Source organism: Danio aesculapii, chromosome 19, assembly GCF_903798145.1.
Source record: "Danio aesculapii chromosome 19, fDanAes4.1, whole genome shotgun sequence".
In the NCBI taxonomy this organism is placed as follows: Eukaryota; Metazoa; Chordata; class Actinopteri; order Cypriniformes; family Danionidae; genus Danio; species Danio aesculapii.
Window position 1 is genome coordinate 48,789,142 of NC_079453.1, and position 20,472 is coordinate 48,809,613.

Below are 20,472 nucleotides of genomic sequence, written 5' to 3' on the forward strand. Positions count from 1 at the left end.
TCAGAAAACAGCCGACATTGTGGCGCACGCACACACACACACACACACACACACTGAAAGAACAACTGTATGAAATGTCTCCAGTCCCCGAACAAAGGCTCTCAGATGCCCGTTGTGCGCCGTCCAGCTGTTGTTGAGCGCGTGTGATGGGCGTGGCCAGCGCGCTCCGACCACGCCCCCTCCGCTGGGCGTGGCTTCACCGGCCGCTTTTAGGAATGGGTCACACGCACTTTTTAGAAGTCACGTCAGTCTGGAAAGAGGAGCTCGACCCACCTGATGATCCTTGGCTCAATCCGCTCCACTTTATTCACCACATTAATCTACCTCTGACATTAAACCCATATTTTAGAGTATTTTAAACGAGTGGTGCGGTCACTGTCAAGCCTAAATTGCACTATCATTTTTATTACTATTTGTTTTTGCACTTGAGCATTTTGTGAGGATGCATACCACGCAAAAGGACACCACTTACACCAAGATATTCGTCGGCGGTCTTCCGTATCATACGACGGATTCCAGCCTGAGGAAATATTTTGAAGTGTTTGGCGAGATTGAAGAAGCTGTGGTGATTACCGACAGACAGACTGGAAAGTCCAGGGGTTATGGATTTGTAAGTATCCCTCTTGTGGAGTTATGTAAACTTTGAGAAGTCTGTGTGACAGCGTGACACAACACATTTAAATGGCAACTCCAGTGTTTTATAAGCAAACGCAGTGTGTGTGCGCGCGTGCTCGTCTCTCTGTTTACTTCTTCATTAGTTTTAAACTGTTGTACTTTAGGTTACGTGCGTTATTTGCTTATTTCTGAGCAATATTGAAACCTATGCTGTAAAAAGCAGAGCTCAAACTAAAGTGAAAGTTTTTTTAATCCTCATGTACTTCATAACTTGTCTTTTCCCCCAATAACACACATTTAAACATTCTAGAAGCAAGATAGATTTACCCGAGAAGCTAAATGACTTGATAAATAAGTGTTTCTTCATGATTTTAATTAAAAATTAAGCTTTTTTTTAAGCATAAGCGCTTTATGTTTGGCAGAAAACAAGAATTTCTGAGGTAAATTTACTCTTAAATAGCCAAATAAAACAATCCAATATTTACTTGAAGCAAAATGACTTAAGAAATAAGTATTGCTTTATAAAGAACTGATTTTAATTAAAAGAAACTTGTTTTCAGCATAAACTTGCAAATATTTTTCAGAAAACGAGAATATTTGAAGTAATTTAACTCTAAAAAGCCAAATTTAAAAAAAATCCAACATTTACTTGAGACGCAAAATGACTTAAAATAACTTGAGAAAAAAGTATTGCTTTATGAAAAGCTGATTTGAAATAAAAATGAAGCTTGTTTTAAGCAAAAATCACTTGTACTTTATATTTGTCACATTATTTTTGTCAGAAAACCAAAATATTGGAAGTCATTTCACTCTAAAAATCCAAATTGAAGACGCAAAATGACTTAAAATAAGTACTGTTGTATGATAAACTGATTTTACGAAAGGAAAAAGATAGTTAGTCTTGTTTTCAGCATAAACTCACTTATATATTTCAGAAAACAAGAACATCAAAACTAAAAAAATTTACTTCCCATTTACTTGAGAAGCAAAATGACTTAAAATAAGTATTGTTGAATGGTAAACTGATTTTACCAAAGCAATAAATAAAAATAGTCTTGTTTTAAGCATAAACTCACTTATATTTGTCAGAAGACAAGAATATCTGAACTAATTTCAGTCTAAAAAGCCAAATAACAAAATCCAACATTTACTTGAGACACAAAATGACTTAAAATGACTTGAGAAATAAGTATTGCTTTATAAAAAACTGATTTTAATTAAAAATAAAGCTTGTTTTCAGCAAAAAATTTGCATATATTTTTCAGAAAACGAGAGCATCTGAAGTAATTTAACTGTAAAAAGCCAAATTTAAAAAAGAATCCAACATTTACTTGACTTAAAATGACTTAAGAAATAAGTATTGTTTAATAAAAAACTGATTTGAAATAAAAATGAAGCTTATTTTAAGCATAAACTCACTTATACTTTATATTTGTCAGAAAACAGGAAATCTGAAGTAATTTCACTCTAAAAAGCCAAATTGAAAAAAGTCCAACATTTACTTGAGAAGCAAAATGACTTAAAATAAGTATTGTTGTATGGTCAACTGATTTTACCAAAGGAATAAATAAAAATGAAGCTTGCTTTTTTTAGAAAACAAGAATATCTGAAGTAATTTCAATCTAAAAAGTCTGAAAAATAATCTGAAAAATAAATCCAACATTTACTTGAAGCCAAATTACTTATTTTAAGTCATTTTTATGGTAAACTGATTTTACAAAAGGAATAAATAAAAATTGTCTTGTGTTAAGCAAGTTAAGTGTTATCACTAATATTTGTCATAAAACAAGAATATCTAGTCATTTCAGTCTAAAAAGCCAAATAAAAAAATCCAACATTTACTTGAGAAGCAAAATGACTTAAAATAAGTATTGTTGTATGATAAACTGATTTTACGAAAGGAATAAGATAAAATTAGTCTTGTTTTAAGCATAAACTCACTTATATTTGTCAGAAAACAAGAATATCTTAACTAATTTCAGTCTAAAAAGCTAAATAACAAATCCAACATTTACTTGAGATACAAAATGACTTAAAATGTCTTAAGAAATAAGTATTGCTTCATAAAAACTGATTTTAATTAAAAAGAAGCTTGTTTTCAGCAAAAAATTTGCATATATTTTTCAGAAAATGAGAATATCTGAAGTAATTTAACTGTAAAAAGCCAAATAACAAAATCCAACATTTACTTGAAAAGCTAAACAACTAAATGACTTAAAGTGACTTAAGAAATAATTATTGCTTCATGATGAACTGATTTTAATAAAAAATTAGTCTTGTTTTCAGCATAAACTCACTTATATTTTTCAGAAAACAAGAACATCAAATTGAAAAATAAATCCAACATTTACTTGAGAAGCAAAATGACTTAAAATATGTATTGTTGAATGGTAAACTGATTTTACTTTAGGAAAAAAAATACAAAATAGTCTTGTTTTAAGCATAAACTCACTTATATTTGTCTGAAAACAAGAACATCTGAAGTCATTTCACTCTAAAAAGCCAAATAAAAAAATCCAACATTTACTTGAGACACAAAATGACTTAAAATGTCTTAAGAAATAAGTATTGCTTTATAAAGAATTGATTTTAAATAAAAATTAAGCTTGTTTTCAGTATAAACTCGCATCTATTTTTCAGAAAATGAGACTATCTGAAGTAATTTAACTCTAAAAAGCCAAATTTAAAAAAAAAATCCAACGTTTACTTGAGACGCAAAATGACTTGATGACTTAAAATAACTTGAGAAATAAGTATTGCTTTATGAAAAACTGATTTGGAATAAAAAATTAAGCTTGGTTTAAGCATAAACTCGCGTATACTTTATATTTGTCACTTTATATTTGTCAAAAAAAACAAAATATCTGAAGTAATTTCACTTTATAAATCCAAATTGAAGACGTAAAATGACTTAAAATAAGTACTGTTGTATGATCAACTGATTTTACGAAAGCAAAAGATCAAATTAGTCTTGCTTTAAGCATAAACTCACTTATATTTTTCAGAAAACAAGAATATCTGAACTAATTTCACTATAAAAATCCAAATTGAAATAAATTCAAAATTTACTTGAGACGTAAAATGACTTGACTTAAAAATAAGCATTGTTTTATAAAAAACTGACATTAAAAAAGGATGAAATAAAATTGAGTCCTGTTTGAAGCATAAACTCACTTATGTTTTTCAGAAAATGAGAATATCTGACGTCGTTTAACTCGAAAAATCAAAAATTTGGGTTTAAAAACATTTAATTAACATTGAATTAAAACAAATAATAACCCAGCATTGGGTTTCTCCCTACATTGGATCGACACAACCCAGTATTGTGTTAGATTTTGTCTTTGTTATTGATTTAATCCTCGTGCATTTCAAAACTTGTCTTTTTTTCCCCAATAGCATACATTTAAGCATTTTAAAATCAAGATTAATTTACTTGAGAAGCAAAATAACGTAATAAATTAGTATTGTTTATTATTTTTTATGGTTTCGTATTATTAATTGTAACTAATTTTACAAAAGGAAGAAATAAAAATGAGTCTTACATGCACTCACCTATGTTTTTGTTAATATCTGAAGTCATTTCACTCTAACAAAACATTGTGTATTAATCCAACAGCAGGTTAAATATAGCCAAATTCTACATTTGAGTTAAAAAATGTATTTAAATTGAATAAATAATTAATTAAACTAAGCTTGGGGTTTCTATATTTGACCCAATGTTGGTTTGACACAACCCAGCATTGTTTTAGAGTGTTTACTTCATATATACTGACAGATGTTTAAGTGTGTACTTTAATAAAACACTGCGGTATTCAAGTGAACAGAGACTCTTAACTCTTTCACAGAAGACTGAATATCAAGTTTAGATCAGCGTGTGAATGATACGTTTTTGATTCAAGTCTAAAACACAATTGAAATGAAATCTGCATGTTGCTATTAAGAACATTACTGATCTTATAGCACTGCACTGAAGACTAAAACTGACGCTTGTTGGCTCAGCTGTGGAGTTTGACTAGAAGCTCCCTGATAAGAGTCCTTCAGAGGCTGAGTAAACAAGCCGACTTGTAAAGTTTTGACAGCAGAAGTTAAAGACACCCGAGTGGATTTCACAACATCATGCAGATATCCAAAATAAAGCTGGACTGACCTCTGTGTTTAATGATTTTTCACTTCTTAAACGCCACCTAATGCACACTATTTAGGGTTTAATGTCTTATTTGGGATAGAGGTCATGCGAGATGATTGGTTATCCAAGAATTAATCATCATTTACCTGCCTATCATATGATAGAAAGCTGAGTTTCAAAGGAAGATATTTAGAAAAATGTTAACCATCAAAGTGGGCTTTGTTTTTCTTGCTACGGATGTCAATGGCTTCTGGTTTCCACACTCAAATATGGACAAACTCAACATTGGGTTAATTTTTTTAATTAAATTTCAATTACGCTTTTTAACCCAACAGTTGGGTTTGTCCATATTTGACTCAGTGTTGGGTTGCAACAACCTAGCATTGTGTTTAAAGTGTAACATTCTTTAAAATATCTTCTATTGTGTTGTAACAGAATCAAAGAAACTTGTACTCTCAAAACAAAATGCTGGGTTGTTGTAACCCAATGCTGGGTCAATAATGGACAAAACCTTCTGTTGAAAAATGTAATAAAAATAAATTTATAAGTAAAAAATTTTACAATTACAAAATGAAAATTTAACCCATCATTTGGTTTGTCCATTTTTGACCCAAAAATTGGGTTAAAACAATTCAGCTTTTTTTTTTTTCAAAATATGTCCTATAGTGTTCAACAGGAAAAAAGAAACTCATGCATTATAAAAAATGCTGGGGTGTTGTAAACCAAAGCTGGGTCAATAATGGACAAACCCAACTGTTGAAAAATCGAATCAAAACTGTAGTTAAAAAATTTTACAATCTAAAAAAATATAAAAAATTAACCCATCGTTGGGTTTGTCCATATCTGACCCAACATTGGGTTACAAAAACACAGCATTGTTTTTAGAGTGTAACATTCTTCAAAATATGTCGTATAGTGTTCACCAGAAAAATGAAACTCGTACATTATAAAAATGCTGGGTTGTTGTAACCCAAAGCTTGGTCAATCATGGATAAACCCAACTGTTGATGAAACTAATCAAAACTATTTTATACTAAACAATTTTACGGGGGTGACACGGTGGCTCAGTGGTTAGCGCTGTCGCCTCACAGCAAGAAGGTCACTGGTTTGAGTCCCGGCTGGGTTAGTTTGCGTTTCTGTGTGGAGTTTGCATGTTCTCCCCGTGTTGGTGTGGATTTCCTCCGGGTGCTCCGGTTCCCCCCCATGGTCCAAACAAATGCGCTATAGGGCAATTGGATGAACTAAATTAGCGTGTGTGCGTGCGTGCGTGCGTGCGTGCGTGCGTGCGTGTGTGTGTATTGGTGTTTCCCAGTACTGCATTGCAGCTGGAAGGACATCCTCTGTGTAAAACATATCCTGGATAAGTTGATCCCTGATGAATAAAGGGGCTAGGCAGAAGGAAAATTAATAAATGAAAAATTTTACAATAAAAAAAAAATCTAAAAATTAAGCCATCATTGTGTTTGTCCATATTTGACCCAACGTTGGGTTACTAAACACGTCATTTTTGTTAGTGTAGCATTCTTTAAAATATCATCTTTTGTGTCATAACAGAAACAAATAGACTCTAAAAAATGCTGTGGTGTTGTAACCCAGTGCTGGGTCAATAATTGACCCAACAATGAAAAAATCTAATTTAAAAAAACTATTCAAAAATTTTACAATAATAAAAAAAAAAAATCAAAAAATGAAGCCATCATTGTGTTTGTCCATATTTGACCCAACGTTGGGTTACTAAACATGCCATTTTGTTAGTGTAGCATTCTTTAAAATATCTTCTTTTGTGTTGTAACAGAAACGTATACACTCTAAAAAATGCTGGGTTGTTGTACCCAGTGCTGGGTCAATAATTGACCCAACAATGAAAAAATCTAATAAAAAAACTATTAAAAAATGTTACAATTTAAAAAAAACTAAATCTAAAAATTAAGCTATCATTTTGTTTGTCCATATTTGACCCAACCACTGGGTTAAAACAACCTAACATTTTTTTTTTTAGAGCATAGTTTGTAATTATACAAGTAAATTATCTCGTTAAATGAGTTATTCTGCAATGCAGAAGTGCGCTCGTTTTTACGATTTGTTTTAGACCTTCCGATTCAGTTTCCTACAGGAGAAATGACTAGGAATAATAAACGGTAGAAAACGATCAAGCAAACAAACTAGTGTGTTCATGACTGTAGATAAGGAGATTATTATAATATTATTTATCACAGTCATAAAAAAAACAGGTGCAACATCAAGCATCATGACGAGCTGTTTTTATCGTCCAGAAATCAATCAATCAATCAATCAATCACAGCCACATCGCCCTGCAGCCCAAGAGCGGTTACTCACTGAAGCTAAGCAGGACTGAGCCTGGCCAGTACCTGGATGGGAGACCACATGGGAAAACTAGGCTGCTGTATGAAATGGCCAGCAGGGGGTGCTCAACCTGTGATCTGTGTGAGTCCTAATGCCCCAGTACAGTGAAGGGGACGCTATACTGTCAGTGTGCGCTGTCTTTTGGATAAGCGTTAAACTGAGGTCTTGACTCTCTGTGGTCATTAAAAATCCCATGGCTTGTAAAGAGAAGGTGTTTAACCCCAGTGTCCTGGCTAAATCTCTCCATCAGCTGCTATCATGGCCTCCCAATCATGGCCACCCATTTGGCTTTATCACCATCTCTCCACTCCCTCTATTGCTGGTGTGTGGTGAGCGAGCACATTGGCGCCGTTGTCCTGTGACTGCCGTCGCATCATCCAAGTGGATGCTGCACACTGGTGGTGTGAAGAGACCCCCCTCATGACTGTGAAGCGCTTTGGGTGTATGGCCATACATAAGTGCACTATATAAATACACATTACATTACAATGGAAGTGAATGAGAGCCAATGACTCCACCCGCTCATACATGTAGAATAAGGCCAATGAGTAAATAGTGAACTATCCCTTTAAATGACTCTGAAATCTTCACCAATAACACTCAGTTAGTTTTTCTTGCTTTATTGAGACTTCCTCATGCACTGCATTGCTTTATTTGCTGTGTTTTTCCATAGGTGACGATGGCGGACCGCTCTGCTGCAGACAGAGCCTGTAAAGACCCAAACCCCATCATCGACGGCAGGAAGGCTAATGTTAACCTGGCTTATCTCGGAGCCAAGCCACGGGTCATGCAGCCAGGTGAGGATTATATCAAACAGTCAGGCATTTCTAATATGATGACAGCACATAATATTTGATTAGCTATTGTTCAAGATACGAGTATTCAGCTTAAAGTGACATATAAAGGCTTAACTAGGTTAATTGGGTTAAAGTTAGGGTAATTAGGCAAGTTCATTTATAACAGTGGTTTGTTCTGTAGACCATCAAAAAATATATAGCTTAAAGGGGCTAATAATATTGACCCTAAAATTGACCCTAAAACAAATAAGACTTTCTCCAGGAGAAAAAATATTATCAGACATTCTGTGAAAATTTCCTTGCTCTGTTCAACATCATTTGGGAAATATTTAAAAAGAAAAACAATTCAAAAGGGGGTTTAATAATTCTGACTTCGTGCGTGTGCGTGCGTGCGTGTGTGTGCGTGCGTGTGCGTGCGTGTGCGCGCGTGCGTGTGCGTGTGTGTGTGTGCGTGTGTGCGTGCGTGTGCGTGTGCGTGCGCGTGCGTTTGCGCGCGCGCGTGTGTGTGTGTGTGTGTGTGTGTGCGCGCGTGCGTGTGTGTGTGTATAATTCATTCATTTATTTTCTTTTCGGCTTAGTCTCTTTATTAATCCGGGGTCGCCACAGCGGAATGAACCGCCAACTTATCCAGCATGTGTATATATATATTAAAATATATATATATATATATATATATATATATATATATATATATATATATATATATATATATATATATTAGAGCTGCACGATTCTGGCAAAAATGAGAATCACGATTTATTATTATTATTTTTTAAATTAATTAATTTATTTTTTATTTATTGTTCTTAATTTATTTATTGAATTTTTTTTTTTTTACTTAAAATAAAGATAACGATTTTGTCATGATTCTATAGATGTAAAATAAAGGTTAATATAAGTAGGCTATTATTATTGTTATTTCTAAAACACGGTAAAACAACAACAAAAATAATAATAATAATAATAATAATAATAATAATAATAATAATAATATGTGTAGGTCTACTGTTGGTTAAAATGCTAAAGTTTGAGTAGACTTTGAATGGTGGACTTGAACAGACTTTAAATATGCCCTGGTCATTAATGCAGAGTAAAGTGACGACATCAGAATACAACTATTCATAATTCTGATGTTGAATTATTATGTTTGAGACATGTGCTTGCAATCTGTCATTGACAATAGACCATTTTCTTCTACAGGTAAAATCAGACACTTGTCATTATCAGATTCCCTCTTGCATTATATTCAACATTATATAGGCTAGAGTAGTTATACTGACACAGTAAACATTTAATCTCATGCACAACACTCGGTGTTCGCTATGAAAGAAAAACATATATTTAATGCTTGTCGTAATCATTACTCTAAAATGCGACATTATTTAAATGATGTGCATGCTTTCATACTTCCTAAATTTATTCATTTATTTATTTTTTTGGGGGGGGGGACTTATTGGACTTGCAAAATCCTGAAGGGACTTTTTAGCATCCAAAGTCCTTAATGAGCCCTCACTCCCTAAAAATAAAACTCCAGCAGACAAAAATTACATAAAACTACTTTTTAATAATTGCAACAACTGCATAAGGATTAAAGCAATAACATTATCATCAATGGCTAGATTTTAAATGAGCAAAATAGCACGGTTGATTAGTTTATTCATACTATATTCAAATGAAATGTGTTTCAAGCATCAAAAGGTTTCATTTAACATGCATGGAAAGTTTTATTTTAAAAATGTGTGTATATATAACACATTTAACATTTTATATGACCCATTTTAAGCATAGTAGTATTAATAACTAATTTATTTAGTCTTTGCATGATTTTTTTTTTATTTACAGCCAAACTAAAAGAATATAATAGAAAACGATGTTTTGTTTTGTTAAGCAGCTGCACAATTTTAAAAATATTTTCACACAAGGGCTAATAAATTTGTCTTAAGGACCAAATATTGGCCTGGGTTTCCTCCGGGTGCTCGAGTTTCCCCCACAGTCCAAACACATGCACTATAGGGGAATTAATGAACTAAATTGGCCATAGTGTATGAGTGTGTGTGGGTGTTTCCCAGTACTGGGTTGCAGCTGGAAGGGCATCTGCTGTGTAAAACATATGCTGGATAAGTTGACAGTTCATTCCGCTGTGGCGACCCCTGATTAATAAAGGGACTAAGCCGAAAAGAAAATGAAGGAATGAATGAATCTTGATTAATCGCATCCAAAATAAACGGTTGTTCTATAATGTGTGTGCGCTGTGCATATTTATTTTGTATACATAAGTACATGCATGCATATATTCGAGATATGATGCAAATGATATATGCGTTTTTATATCTGTGACAGTTTTGTGTAGATTTGGTCTTATGCATGTATGTGTTTGTATCACATATGCACAATAAATATATCAAACACACACACACACATGCAGATATATTATATCAAAACAAACTTTTATTTTGGATGGGATTAATTGCAATTAATGTTTGCCTTGCACTAATAAAATCACCATAGTCAAATTAAATGTGATGCAAACACCCATCCCATCATTTTTAATGCATCTTGTTTTATTTGTTTGTTTTAATGCAGGTTTTACCTTCGGCGTCCCTCAGATTCACCCTGCTTTCATCCAGAGACCATATGGGTGAGTTACAGTAACGTTAATAACCTAAAAAAAACCTACTATTTGTGTTCAGTGGTAGTTTTAAGAGCAGAGTATGAAATCCCGAAATCCTTGACGTGTAAATATCTGTATTTTTACACATGGAAGAAATGACGTTCAATGGTAGTCTCTGATTCTTAATACTCTTATATGATAGGATTAACTATATACAGTTGAAGTCAGAATTATTAGCCCCCCTCTATATTTATTCTCCTCATTTCGTTTTGACGGAAAGATTTTTTATTCCTACACATTTCTAAACATAATAGTTTTAATAACTCATTTCTAATATCATCTTTGGCATGATGACAGCACATAATATTTGACTAGATATTTTACAACATACCACAGTGGTCCCTCTTTAATCGCGGGAGTTACTTTCTAAAAAATAACCCGCAATTGGCGAAGTCTGCGAAGTAGTCCACTTTATTTTTTACAGTTACTATTATTATTATAGATGTTTTAAGGCGTTAAACCCCTCACTACTCCTTTTATACACTTTTCTCAGACGGGCAGTAACATTTTCACACTTTTCTCTGTTGTTTAAACACTCTCAAAGCTCAAACCTTCGTAGAAAAATTAAGTCCAGTACTACAGAATGAAACCAAAGATCAAAACCTGCTGTCAAACATTCATCGCTGTCAGTAAAAGGTTCATAAAGCTTTTTAGCTTTTGTGTGGATAATGTTGGCATCAAGCGTAATGTTCTTTATCCTGCAGTCACTGATCCACATAGCTAAAGCAGACTCCATCCTTAAGGGGGTCGCACAGCGAATGCGCCGCGCACATGACAGTGGAAGTAACACACACCAGATGTGCACATTTACATGTGATTTAAAATGAAACTATTCAGATGGCGCTCTGTGGTGCGGCAGAAATATGAACAGTGTCCTGAGTCGTAGCTGGGCACTGCAGACAGATGCCTACTTGCAGCACCGACGTGCATTCCCTGATATAAACCTATGTTTACAGTTCTAAAATGCTTGGTGCCTCTCAGTGCAGCGCATCTGGTGTGCGACCCCATTTACGATGGTCTTGCTGTGGATAGTCACAACCCTTTTTGCATCCTTGTTGAAACTCGCACTGCTAGTGATCGAAGATTTATATTAGTTTGGCAAGTTGAACGCATTCTGTACTGTACAGGAGACACTTAGAAGATTGATTGACAATGGTCTACAGCCAGGACGCAGAAGACAATGCGCTGTAAAACAACAAAAAAAAGCATGTCAAATTGCACTGAAAAAGCTTAAAGCGAGGGACCACTATACTAATGCAGCTTAAAGTGATATTTAAAGGCTTAACTAGGTTAATTAGGTTAAAGTTAGGGTAATTAGGCAAGTCACTGTATAACAGTGGTTTGTTCTGTAGACAATCGAAAACAAATATTGCTTAAGGGGGCTAATAATATTGACCTTTAAATTGTTTTTAAAATAATTAAGAGCTGCTTTTATTCTAGCCGAAATAAAACAAATAAAACTTTCTCCAGAAGAAAAAATATTATAGGAAATACTGTGAAAATTTCCTGAATCTGTTCAACATCATTTGGAAAATATTTGGAAATGGATGAATATTTCGCAGGAGGGTGAATAGTTTTGCCCTCAACTAGGCCTGTCATGATAGAAAATTTAGTTGTGCGATGGCGATTATTATTGTTATTTTGAGATCAATTTATACAACTGATTCTAAAACGGCATAATAATGCAAATAGCCATAAACAATTTAAAATACTTACTCATACAATTATTTAGATTCTGTAATTTGATGTTTGAAAGGTAAATGTCTTATTATATACACTATTAAATGTCCTATAGGGTTGTCACGATACTGGAATTCGATACTGAAGTTTTAAAAACGTCCATTTGAGCGTGTTCTTAAACACTGCTGATTGGCCATTGTGTTCATCCGTGCTCAACAGAAATGACTGTGATTGGCTGTGAAGGTCATCAGTTCACCAAACTCACCGCTGTTTACTAAGTGTAACCACAGATACAGGGACACTGTAGCGTTTTAAAGCTGTGAAGATCAGCTGGTTTGTCTATAAGCTGACATACGAGCGATCTGCTGATGAATCCACTGATCTTAACGGCTTATAGTGTCCCTGTATCTGTGTATCTACACTTAGTAAACAGCGATGAGTTTGGTGAACTGATGACCTTCACGGCCAATCACAGTCATTTCTGTTGAGCACTGGTGAACACAATGGCCAATCAGCAATGTTTAAGAGCGTGATCAAATGTAAGCGGGAATTGGACGTTTTTAAAGTATCAGTACCCCTATTAGGTAAATAAACGTTGACACCGGTGAGGTAGGATGTGAATTGTTTTAACGATATTTGTGAATTTGTAAATATATATTGATTGCAATGGTAAAAATGAAGTCGTCTCCAAGTCGGGATATTGATTATTGTGACAGGCCTACCCTAAACTGTATGTGTGTGTGTTTAAATGTGTGTGTGTGTGTGTGAGTAAGAAGATCTTTTCCACTGGACACTTTAGCCTGACTCAATGTTGTCTATGTTTCTCTGGTCCGACAGGCTCGATTCGGGTTAAGATAACTGGTGGTTTGAGGAATAGCTGTGCGAGCTTTAGCTACAGTACCTGTAGACTCAAACACACACAAACAAGCTCGAAAAATGGTGATTACAGATATGCATGTATGTTGGTTTCGTTTTGGTTTGGACTTTCACTTTTAATAGTACATAGAGCTGTGTGTGCCTTTTTTACCGTTATGAAGTGGTGTTGATAGCTTAACTGTGTGCTTTTTGTTTTAATTTAATGGAAAAAAAGGCTGGTTTGTGTTTATTTATTTGTTTCTTTGGGGTGCTGATTTTTCCGTGTTGTTGAGGAGTGATGACTTTGCCACGGAGCGGAGTGTTTTTGTTTTATTTTCTTCACGTTTGTTTTGCTGGAGCTTGTGTTTGGATTTATTTTCTCACTTTTTGTTGTGTTTTCTGGTGTCTTGTTGTTGGAGTGAGTGCAATTGTGTTTTGTTTTGTGTGCCGTTGTTGATCCCTCTTCACGCAAAACCCGACTACAAACTTGCACGCTTCGGTTTTTATTTTGCTCACTGATTGGGAGTCTTGTCACACTCACACTTTCTCACACACATACACACTCACTCTCCCTCTCTCATAGCCACACACTCGCACACATTCAAACACACTCTCTTACACACACACTCACACTTTACCGTTCTCCTCCATCTCCATTGTGTCCGTTTCTCTCTCTCTCTCTCTCTCTCTCTCTCTCTCTCTCTCTCTCTCTCTCTCTCTCTCTCTCTCTCTCTCTCTCTCTCTCTCTCAATTCATTCATTTTCTTTCAGCTTAGTCCCTTTTATTAATCCGGGGTCGCCACAGCGGAATGAACCGCCAACTTATTCAGCACATTTTAAGCAGCGGATGCCCTTCCAGTTGCAACCCATCTCTGGGAAACATCCATACACACTCATTCACACTCGCACACTATGAACAATTTACCTGTACCCAAATCACCTGTACCGCATGTCTTTGGACTGTGGGGGAATCCGGAGCACCCGGAGGAAACCCACACGAACGCAGGAAGAACATACAAACTCCACACAGAAATGCCAACTGATCCAGCCGAGGCTCGAACCAGCGACCTTCTTGGTGTGAGGTGACAGCATTACCTACTGCGCCACTGCGTTGCATCAATTCAATTAAGTAATTTCTTTATTGGCATTTTTATTATTCAATATATCACATTATTGTTCAATATATCACATTAATATTCAATATATCACATTATTCAATATATCACATTATTGTTCAGTATATCACATTATTGTTCAGTATATCACATTATTGTTCAATATATCACATTATTGTTCAGTATATCACATTAATATTCAATATATCACATTATTATTCAATATATCACATTATTCAATATATCACATTATTGTTCAGTATATCACATTATTATTCAGTAAATAATATTACTGTTCAATATATCACATTACTGTTCAGTATATCACATTACTGTTTGATATATCACATTATTATTCAGTATATCACATTATTATTCAATATATCATATTATTCTATATATCATATTATTCAATACATCACATTATTGTTCAGTACATCACATTATTGTTCAATACATCACATTATTGTTCAATACATCACATTATTGTTCAATACATCACATGATTATTCAGTATATCACATTGTTCAACACATCACATTATTGTTCAATACATCACATTATTGTTCAATACATCACATTATTGTTCAATACATCACATTATTATTCAGTATATCACATTATTCAATATATCATATCATTGTTCAATATCACATTGTTGTTTAATACATCACATTATTATTCAGTATATCACATTATTCAATATATCATATTATTCAATACATCACATCATTGTTCAATATATCACATTATTGTTCAATACATCACATTATTGTTCAATACATCACATTATTGTTCAGTATATCACATTATTCAATATATCACATTATTATTCAATACATCACATTATTGTTCAATACATCACATTATTGTTCAGTATATCACATTATTCAATATATCACATTATTGTTCAATACATCACATTATTGTTCAATACATCACATTATTATTCATTATATCACATTATTCAATATATCATATTATTCAATACATCACATCATTGTTCAATATATCACATGATTGTTCAATATATCACATGATTATTCAGTATATCACATTGTTCAGTATATCACATTATTGTTCAATATATCACATTATTGTTCAATACATCACATTATTATTCAATATATCATATTATTCAAAACATCACATCATTGTTCAATATCACATTATTGTTTAATACATCACATTATTATTCAGTATATCACATTATTCAATATATCATATTATTCAATACATCACATCATTGTTCAATATATCGCATTATTGTTCAATACATCACATTATTGTTCAATACATCACATTATTGTTCAGTATATCACATTATTCAATATATCATATTATTCAATACATCACATGATTGTTCAATATATCACATGATTGTTCAATATATCACATTATTGTTCAGTATATCACATTGTTCAATATATCATATTATTCAATATATCACATTATTGTTCAATATATCACATTATTCAGTACATCACATTGTTCAATATATCACATGATTATTCAGTATATCACATTGTTCAGTATATCACATTATTGTTCAATATATCACATTATTATTCAATATATCACATTATTGTTCAGTATATCACATTGTTCAGTATATCACATTATTGTTCAATATATCACATTATTGTTCAATATATCACATTATTCAGTATATCACATTATTGTTCAATATATCACATTATTCAGTATATCACATTATTGTTCAATATATCACATTATTCAATATATCACATTATTCAATATATCACATTCATTTATATCAATAAAAAAATGAATTGATCTGAATAAACTGTACATTTAACATTTTTAGGATAAAACCGTAATAGCAATAATAATCAGTATTTTTACAATGATTCAATTTACAATAATATCTCGCTTGCTCGCTCTCTCTCGCTCGTTCGCTAGTTCAATTAAAGTATACTCTCACCAGGCACTTTATTAGGGACACCTTACTAGTACCAGGTTGGACCCCTTTTGCCTTCAGAACTGCCTTAATCCTTTGTGGAATAGATTCAACAAAAGTCCAGCACAGAGCGTGTTAGTTATGCGCTTATGCAGGTTCAAACGCTTACCCATTACTTAATACACACAGGATGTACAGCCATACACAAATATCTTTACAGATGAAAAAATTAAAGCATTAAAACATTAAAAAAATGATTATTTTCTACATAAATATAAAAAAACACTGCCTGCATGTCTTCATCTCAGAGGGCTTTTTTCAGTTTATTCATGACAATCTGTATAATATTATTTATTATCTGCATATTTATATTTGTTTTATTAAAAACAAGTTTATATTTTTAGATCTGTTGAGTTTGAGATGTCTGCATCACCATATGGGGCATAAGAACAGGACGTGTGTTTGGATATAACTCAGTGTTTTGACCACACTTCATTATTATTGTTCATTTATTCCTTTGCTGGAAATTAGAACTGAATTTAGAAATAAATCTTTGAGCTTAACAAAAGGAAATTAAATATGTTGGCTAATGGATGTCTTCAGTGGAGTGAGTTTCCACTGTTTCCGTACTCCACGAAGGTGAAGGGTGTAAAGAGAAAGTAAAGAGACTGAATGGAGAAGGCTCGTTCTTTATCCTCGCCGCAGATGGTTTGTTATATAAAATATATAATTTTATAAATGACAAGTAATGCTTAAAAAAACAGGTTAAAAGTAAAAATATTTAACTTTTAAAATATAAATTTCTTATAATATAAAGAATATTTTTTATTCAAATGTGTATTTTTTTCTTTTAACCTGTGAGCAATCATGTAACATGATCCTTCAGAAATTACTACTCTGATTTTGATTCTGATTGTGAAAGCAGTTGCACTCCCTAGTAATAATGTATAATACTATTTTCTTTCAATACACTTTTGAGCAATAGCATATAGAGACAACAACAACAGACCCCAGAGGCGACTCCACAATCTACAGCAGCCCATCAGTGTGTCATTATTCAGTGTGTGTGTGTGGAGGATTCCTCAGTGTGTGGGTGAGCGTGCGTGTGCGCGTGTGTGTGATATGCATGCATGTATTTGCAGTGTTGTGAGTCTCTGCTGTGACAAACAAATGTCTGGATGCCGCAGCCCCCAGAGCGAGCCTTCGTCACATGACCCCGTAAAGCAAAACAAGCTTCACCATTGTTTCACACAAAGGCTGTAGTGCTGACATTGCAGTCGCATGAAGCTTTAATTCTCTCTGTGTATGTGTGTGTGTTTCGCTGTCACACACTCGCTCTGGGGCTGGGCCGCTCCTGACATTTCGCTTGGAGATAAACTCAACATGTGCCACTGAGATGGCAACTGTGCACTGATATTGAGCTGTGTTTATATGTCTGGAGGCACTGTGCCAAATTAATGGAGGCATCAAACTTATTATTAGGTATACTTGGTATTAAAGGTGACCTATGATGCCCTTTTTTACAATATGCAAAATTATTTTCTGATGTCCCTATAGTGTGTATGTGACGTTTCAGCTCAAAATACGACACAAATAATGCGTTCTAACTCTCTGAAACCGACCCTTTTAGGCTTTGATCCTAATTGTGGTGTTTTGGTGACTGTCGCTTTAAATTCAAATGAGACTGTGCTCTTTTCAAAAGAGGGCGGAGCTATAAATGCCTGTATGTCAGCATAGTCACATATTCAAAAACAAGACAAACGTCATCAAACTAGGGTTGTCACGATACCATCAGTTCAGGCCTCGATGCTATAACAGCTGAAGGATCACGATACCAAGTAGCATCGCAATACTGTATTGACTCATAACTCAAATCTACAAAATAAAGCAAATTGTCGGAGATACTATATTTTATATGTCATAATACTTCAATTTAATTCCCTTATTATTGAAAACGTACTATCTGTACAGACTTTCTGTGCTTCTCTTTGTAATACTGTGACTCTTGTTGTTATTGTAATATTAATAATAAAATAAATAAATAACTGATCACACCATATGATCTGTCATGACTGCAGCAAACTATGACCTGTATGCAGATAGTTAAAATGAAATTAAAGTGGTCTAGTGATTTATTTGCTGGCACAAATGTTTAACTTTTCAACATGCAACATATTGTAGAACTGTCAATGACGATACTACCGTTTACAAACTACAGTGGCACCACCCGTTTTGGAGCCATAGTATCGAGGTGCTACCAAAGTACCGGTAAACCGCGCAACCCTACATCAAACCTTTTATTAGGTATACTTAATGTTAAAGAGGACCTATTATGCCCCCTTTTACAATATGTAAAGTAAGACTCTGATGTCTCTAGAGTGTGTGTAGTGAAGTTTCAGCTCAAAATACATCACAGATAATGCGTTCTAACTCTCTGAAACTGACCCTTTTAGGCTTTAATACTAATTGTGGTGTTTTGGTGACTGTCGCTTTAAATTCAAATGAGACTGTGCTCTTTTCAAAAGAGGGCGGAGCTATAAATGCCTGTATGTCAGCATAGTCACAGATTCAAAAACAAGACAAACGTCATCAAACTAGGGTTGTCACGATACCATCAGTTCAGGCCTCGATACTATAACAGCTGAAGTATCACGATACCAAGTAGTATTGCAATACTGTATTAACTCCTAACTCAAATATACAAAGTAAAGTAAATTGTCAGAGATACTATGTTTTATACGTCATAATACTTCAATTTAATTCCCTTATTATTGAATAAGGGAATTGGGAATTTTGGGGGGCAAAACTGAAGGCGCAACATCACTTTTAAGGAACTGTTTCATATGGATTTATTAATCATTCTTGCGGGTTCAATAAGCACAAACTATCACAGTTTATAAAAGACGTAAACCCCTTACTGCACGACAGCTGCACCTTCAGCAAACCTCCTAATACCTGCAACACGATGTCTTTTATGATTATTTATGAGCATCAAAAGTTGTGGATCTGTTCAGTAAAGTATTTGACTGCGTGTCACTGCGTCCCAAACGACTAACAATAATACTAAACCATCAAATTAAAGCAATGTCCACTGTGCTGAGCGAGAGCACTTCTCTTCCTGTTAAACTGAACTGTCGCATCATCGATGACCCAAGCGTGCTCCAGCTCGGAAGGCAAAATGCAGTGTGAGTGCAGGCCGAGGGGAAGAGGGGGAGGGTGGACAAGCACGCTTCGGCACAGTACAGAGCAACTGTACCTAGTGTGAGTACACCCTCAGTGTCTGAAATTGCCCTTTTAAAATATTTCAGAAAACTGCCTGATAAAGACAACTTCACCAGGTGAATTGAATCGCTCCATTTGGAAAGAATCAATCGTTTTAGAAGATTAAGATTTTATTTGTAGACTGCATCTGCATTAAATGTATAACTATCAAATCACAAGCATCAGTGGGGGATTTAGGCATGGGCAATGTGAGCAAGGGAGATTCATAACCCCTCCCCAGAGCGCCAGTTAAGCTTGTGCCGCTGCTGACAAGCATAGACGCATACAATAGAACAGTGCTGTGTAGTTTTCTCAGGAGTTTAATAGTTTTCAGGTTAATAAAGTAATCAGTCATGTAAAACGACACTGTGTAGTCCTCATCATATAGAAATAATTAAATTAATCATCGTTAAATCTACAAATTCGCTTGAAATGCTCTCATAAGCCCTTTTCACACAGCCATACCAGTAAATATACGGAAAATTACCGGAGCGACTTTATCGGTAAATTCATAGAGCGCTGTTCACACAGGCACGGACATTCCGGAATTTCTCTGGAAAAGACCGTTCATACATTCATTCCAAAATATCGGTAAATTCAGACATCATTAACCAGAAATGAGCTCTAAACGGCTGCGCTTGTATTTCTAAACACTTGACTACATTACAAACTCTGTTAATAGATAAGTATTGTGAACAACTTCAATGAAAACATATGGAGGAACACTTTCGCATGTTGAGATGTACATAATATGTGTGCGCTGGCGCTCACCTGCTGCTCCATGTGCACACGCGCCGCGTCACGCAACTGAAGGAAGCAGAGCTTGAAGTTAAACAACAGCTTATTATAAGCATCTTATCCATCATTATTTACACAGTTGGCATTAAGATGAACATATAAACGTTATCTGACTAACATCTAGCAGCTAAATGCGTCTGAGTGTTCTGATTGGCTGGAGTAGACGTCTCACGTCAGCGTGTTCTAGATGTGAACGCGCTCCATCCGGCCATTTTCCTTCTGTGTTCACACAAAGCAGCATTTTGGCAAATCACCGGTAAAGTTACAACA

General features: G+C 34.3%; 1 protein-coding gene across 1 annotated transcript in view; it reads left to right on the forward strand.

The window, feature by feature from the left end:
* Positions 1-249: 249 nt before the first annotated feature.
* Positions 250-20,472, forward strand: part of rbm24a (RNA binding motif protein 24a) — a 34,517-nt gene continuing 14,294 nt past the window's right edge. Inside the window, exons 1-3 of the mRNA XM_056479481.1 lie at positions 250-610; positions 7,779-7,902; positions 10,486-10,540. Coding sequence (XP_056335456.1) covers positions 443-610; positions 7,779-7,902; positions 10,486-10,540 — 347 coding nt within the window. The 5' untranslated portion in view covers positions 250-442. The remainder of the gene's footprint in view (positions 611-7,778; positions 7,903-10,485; positions 10,541-20,472) is intronic.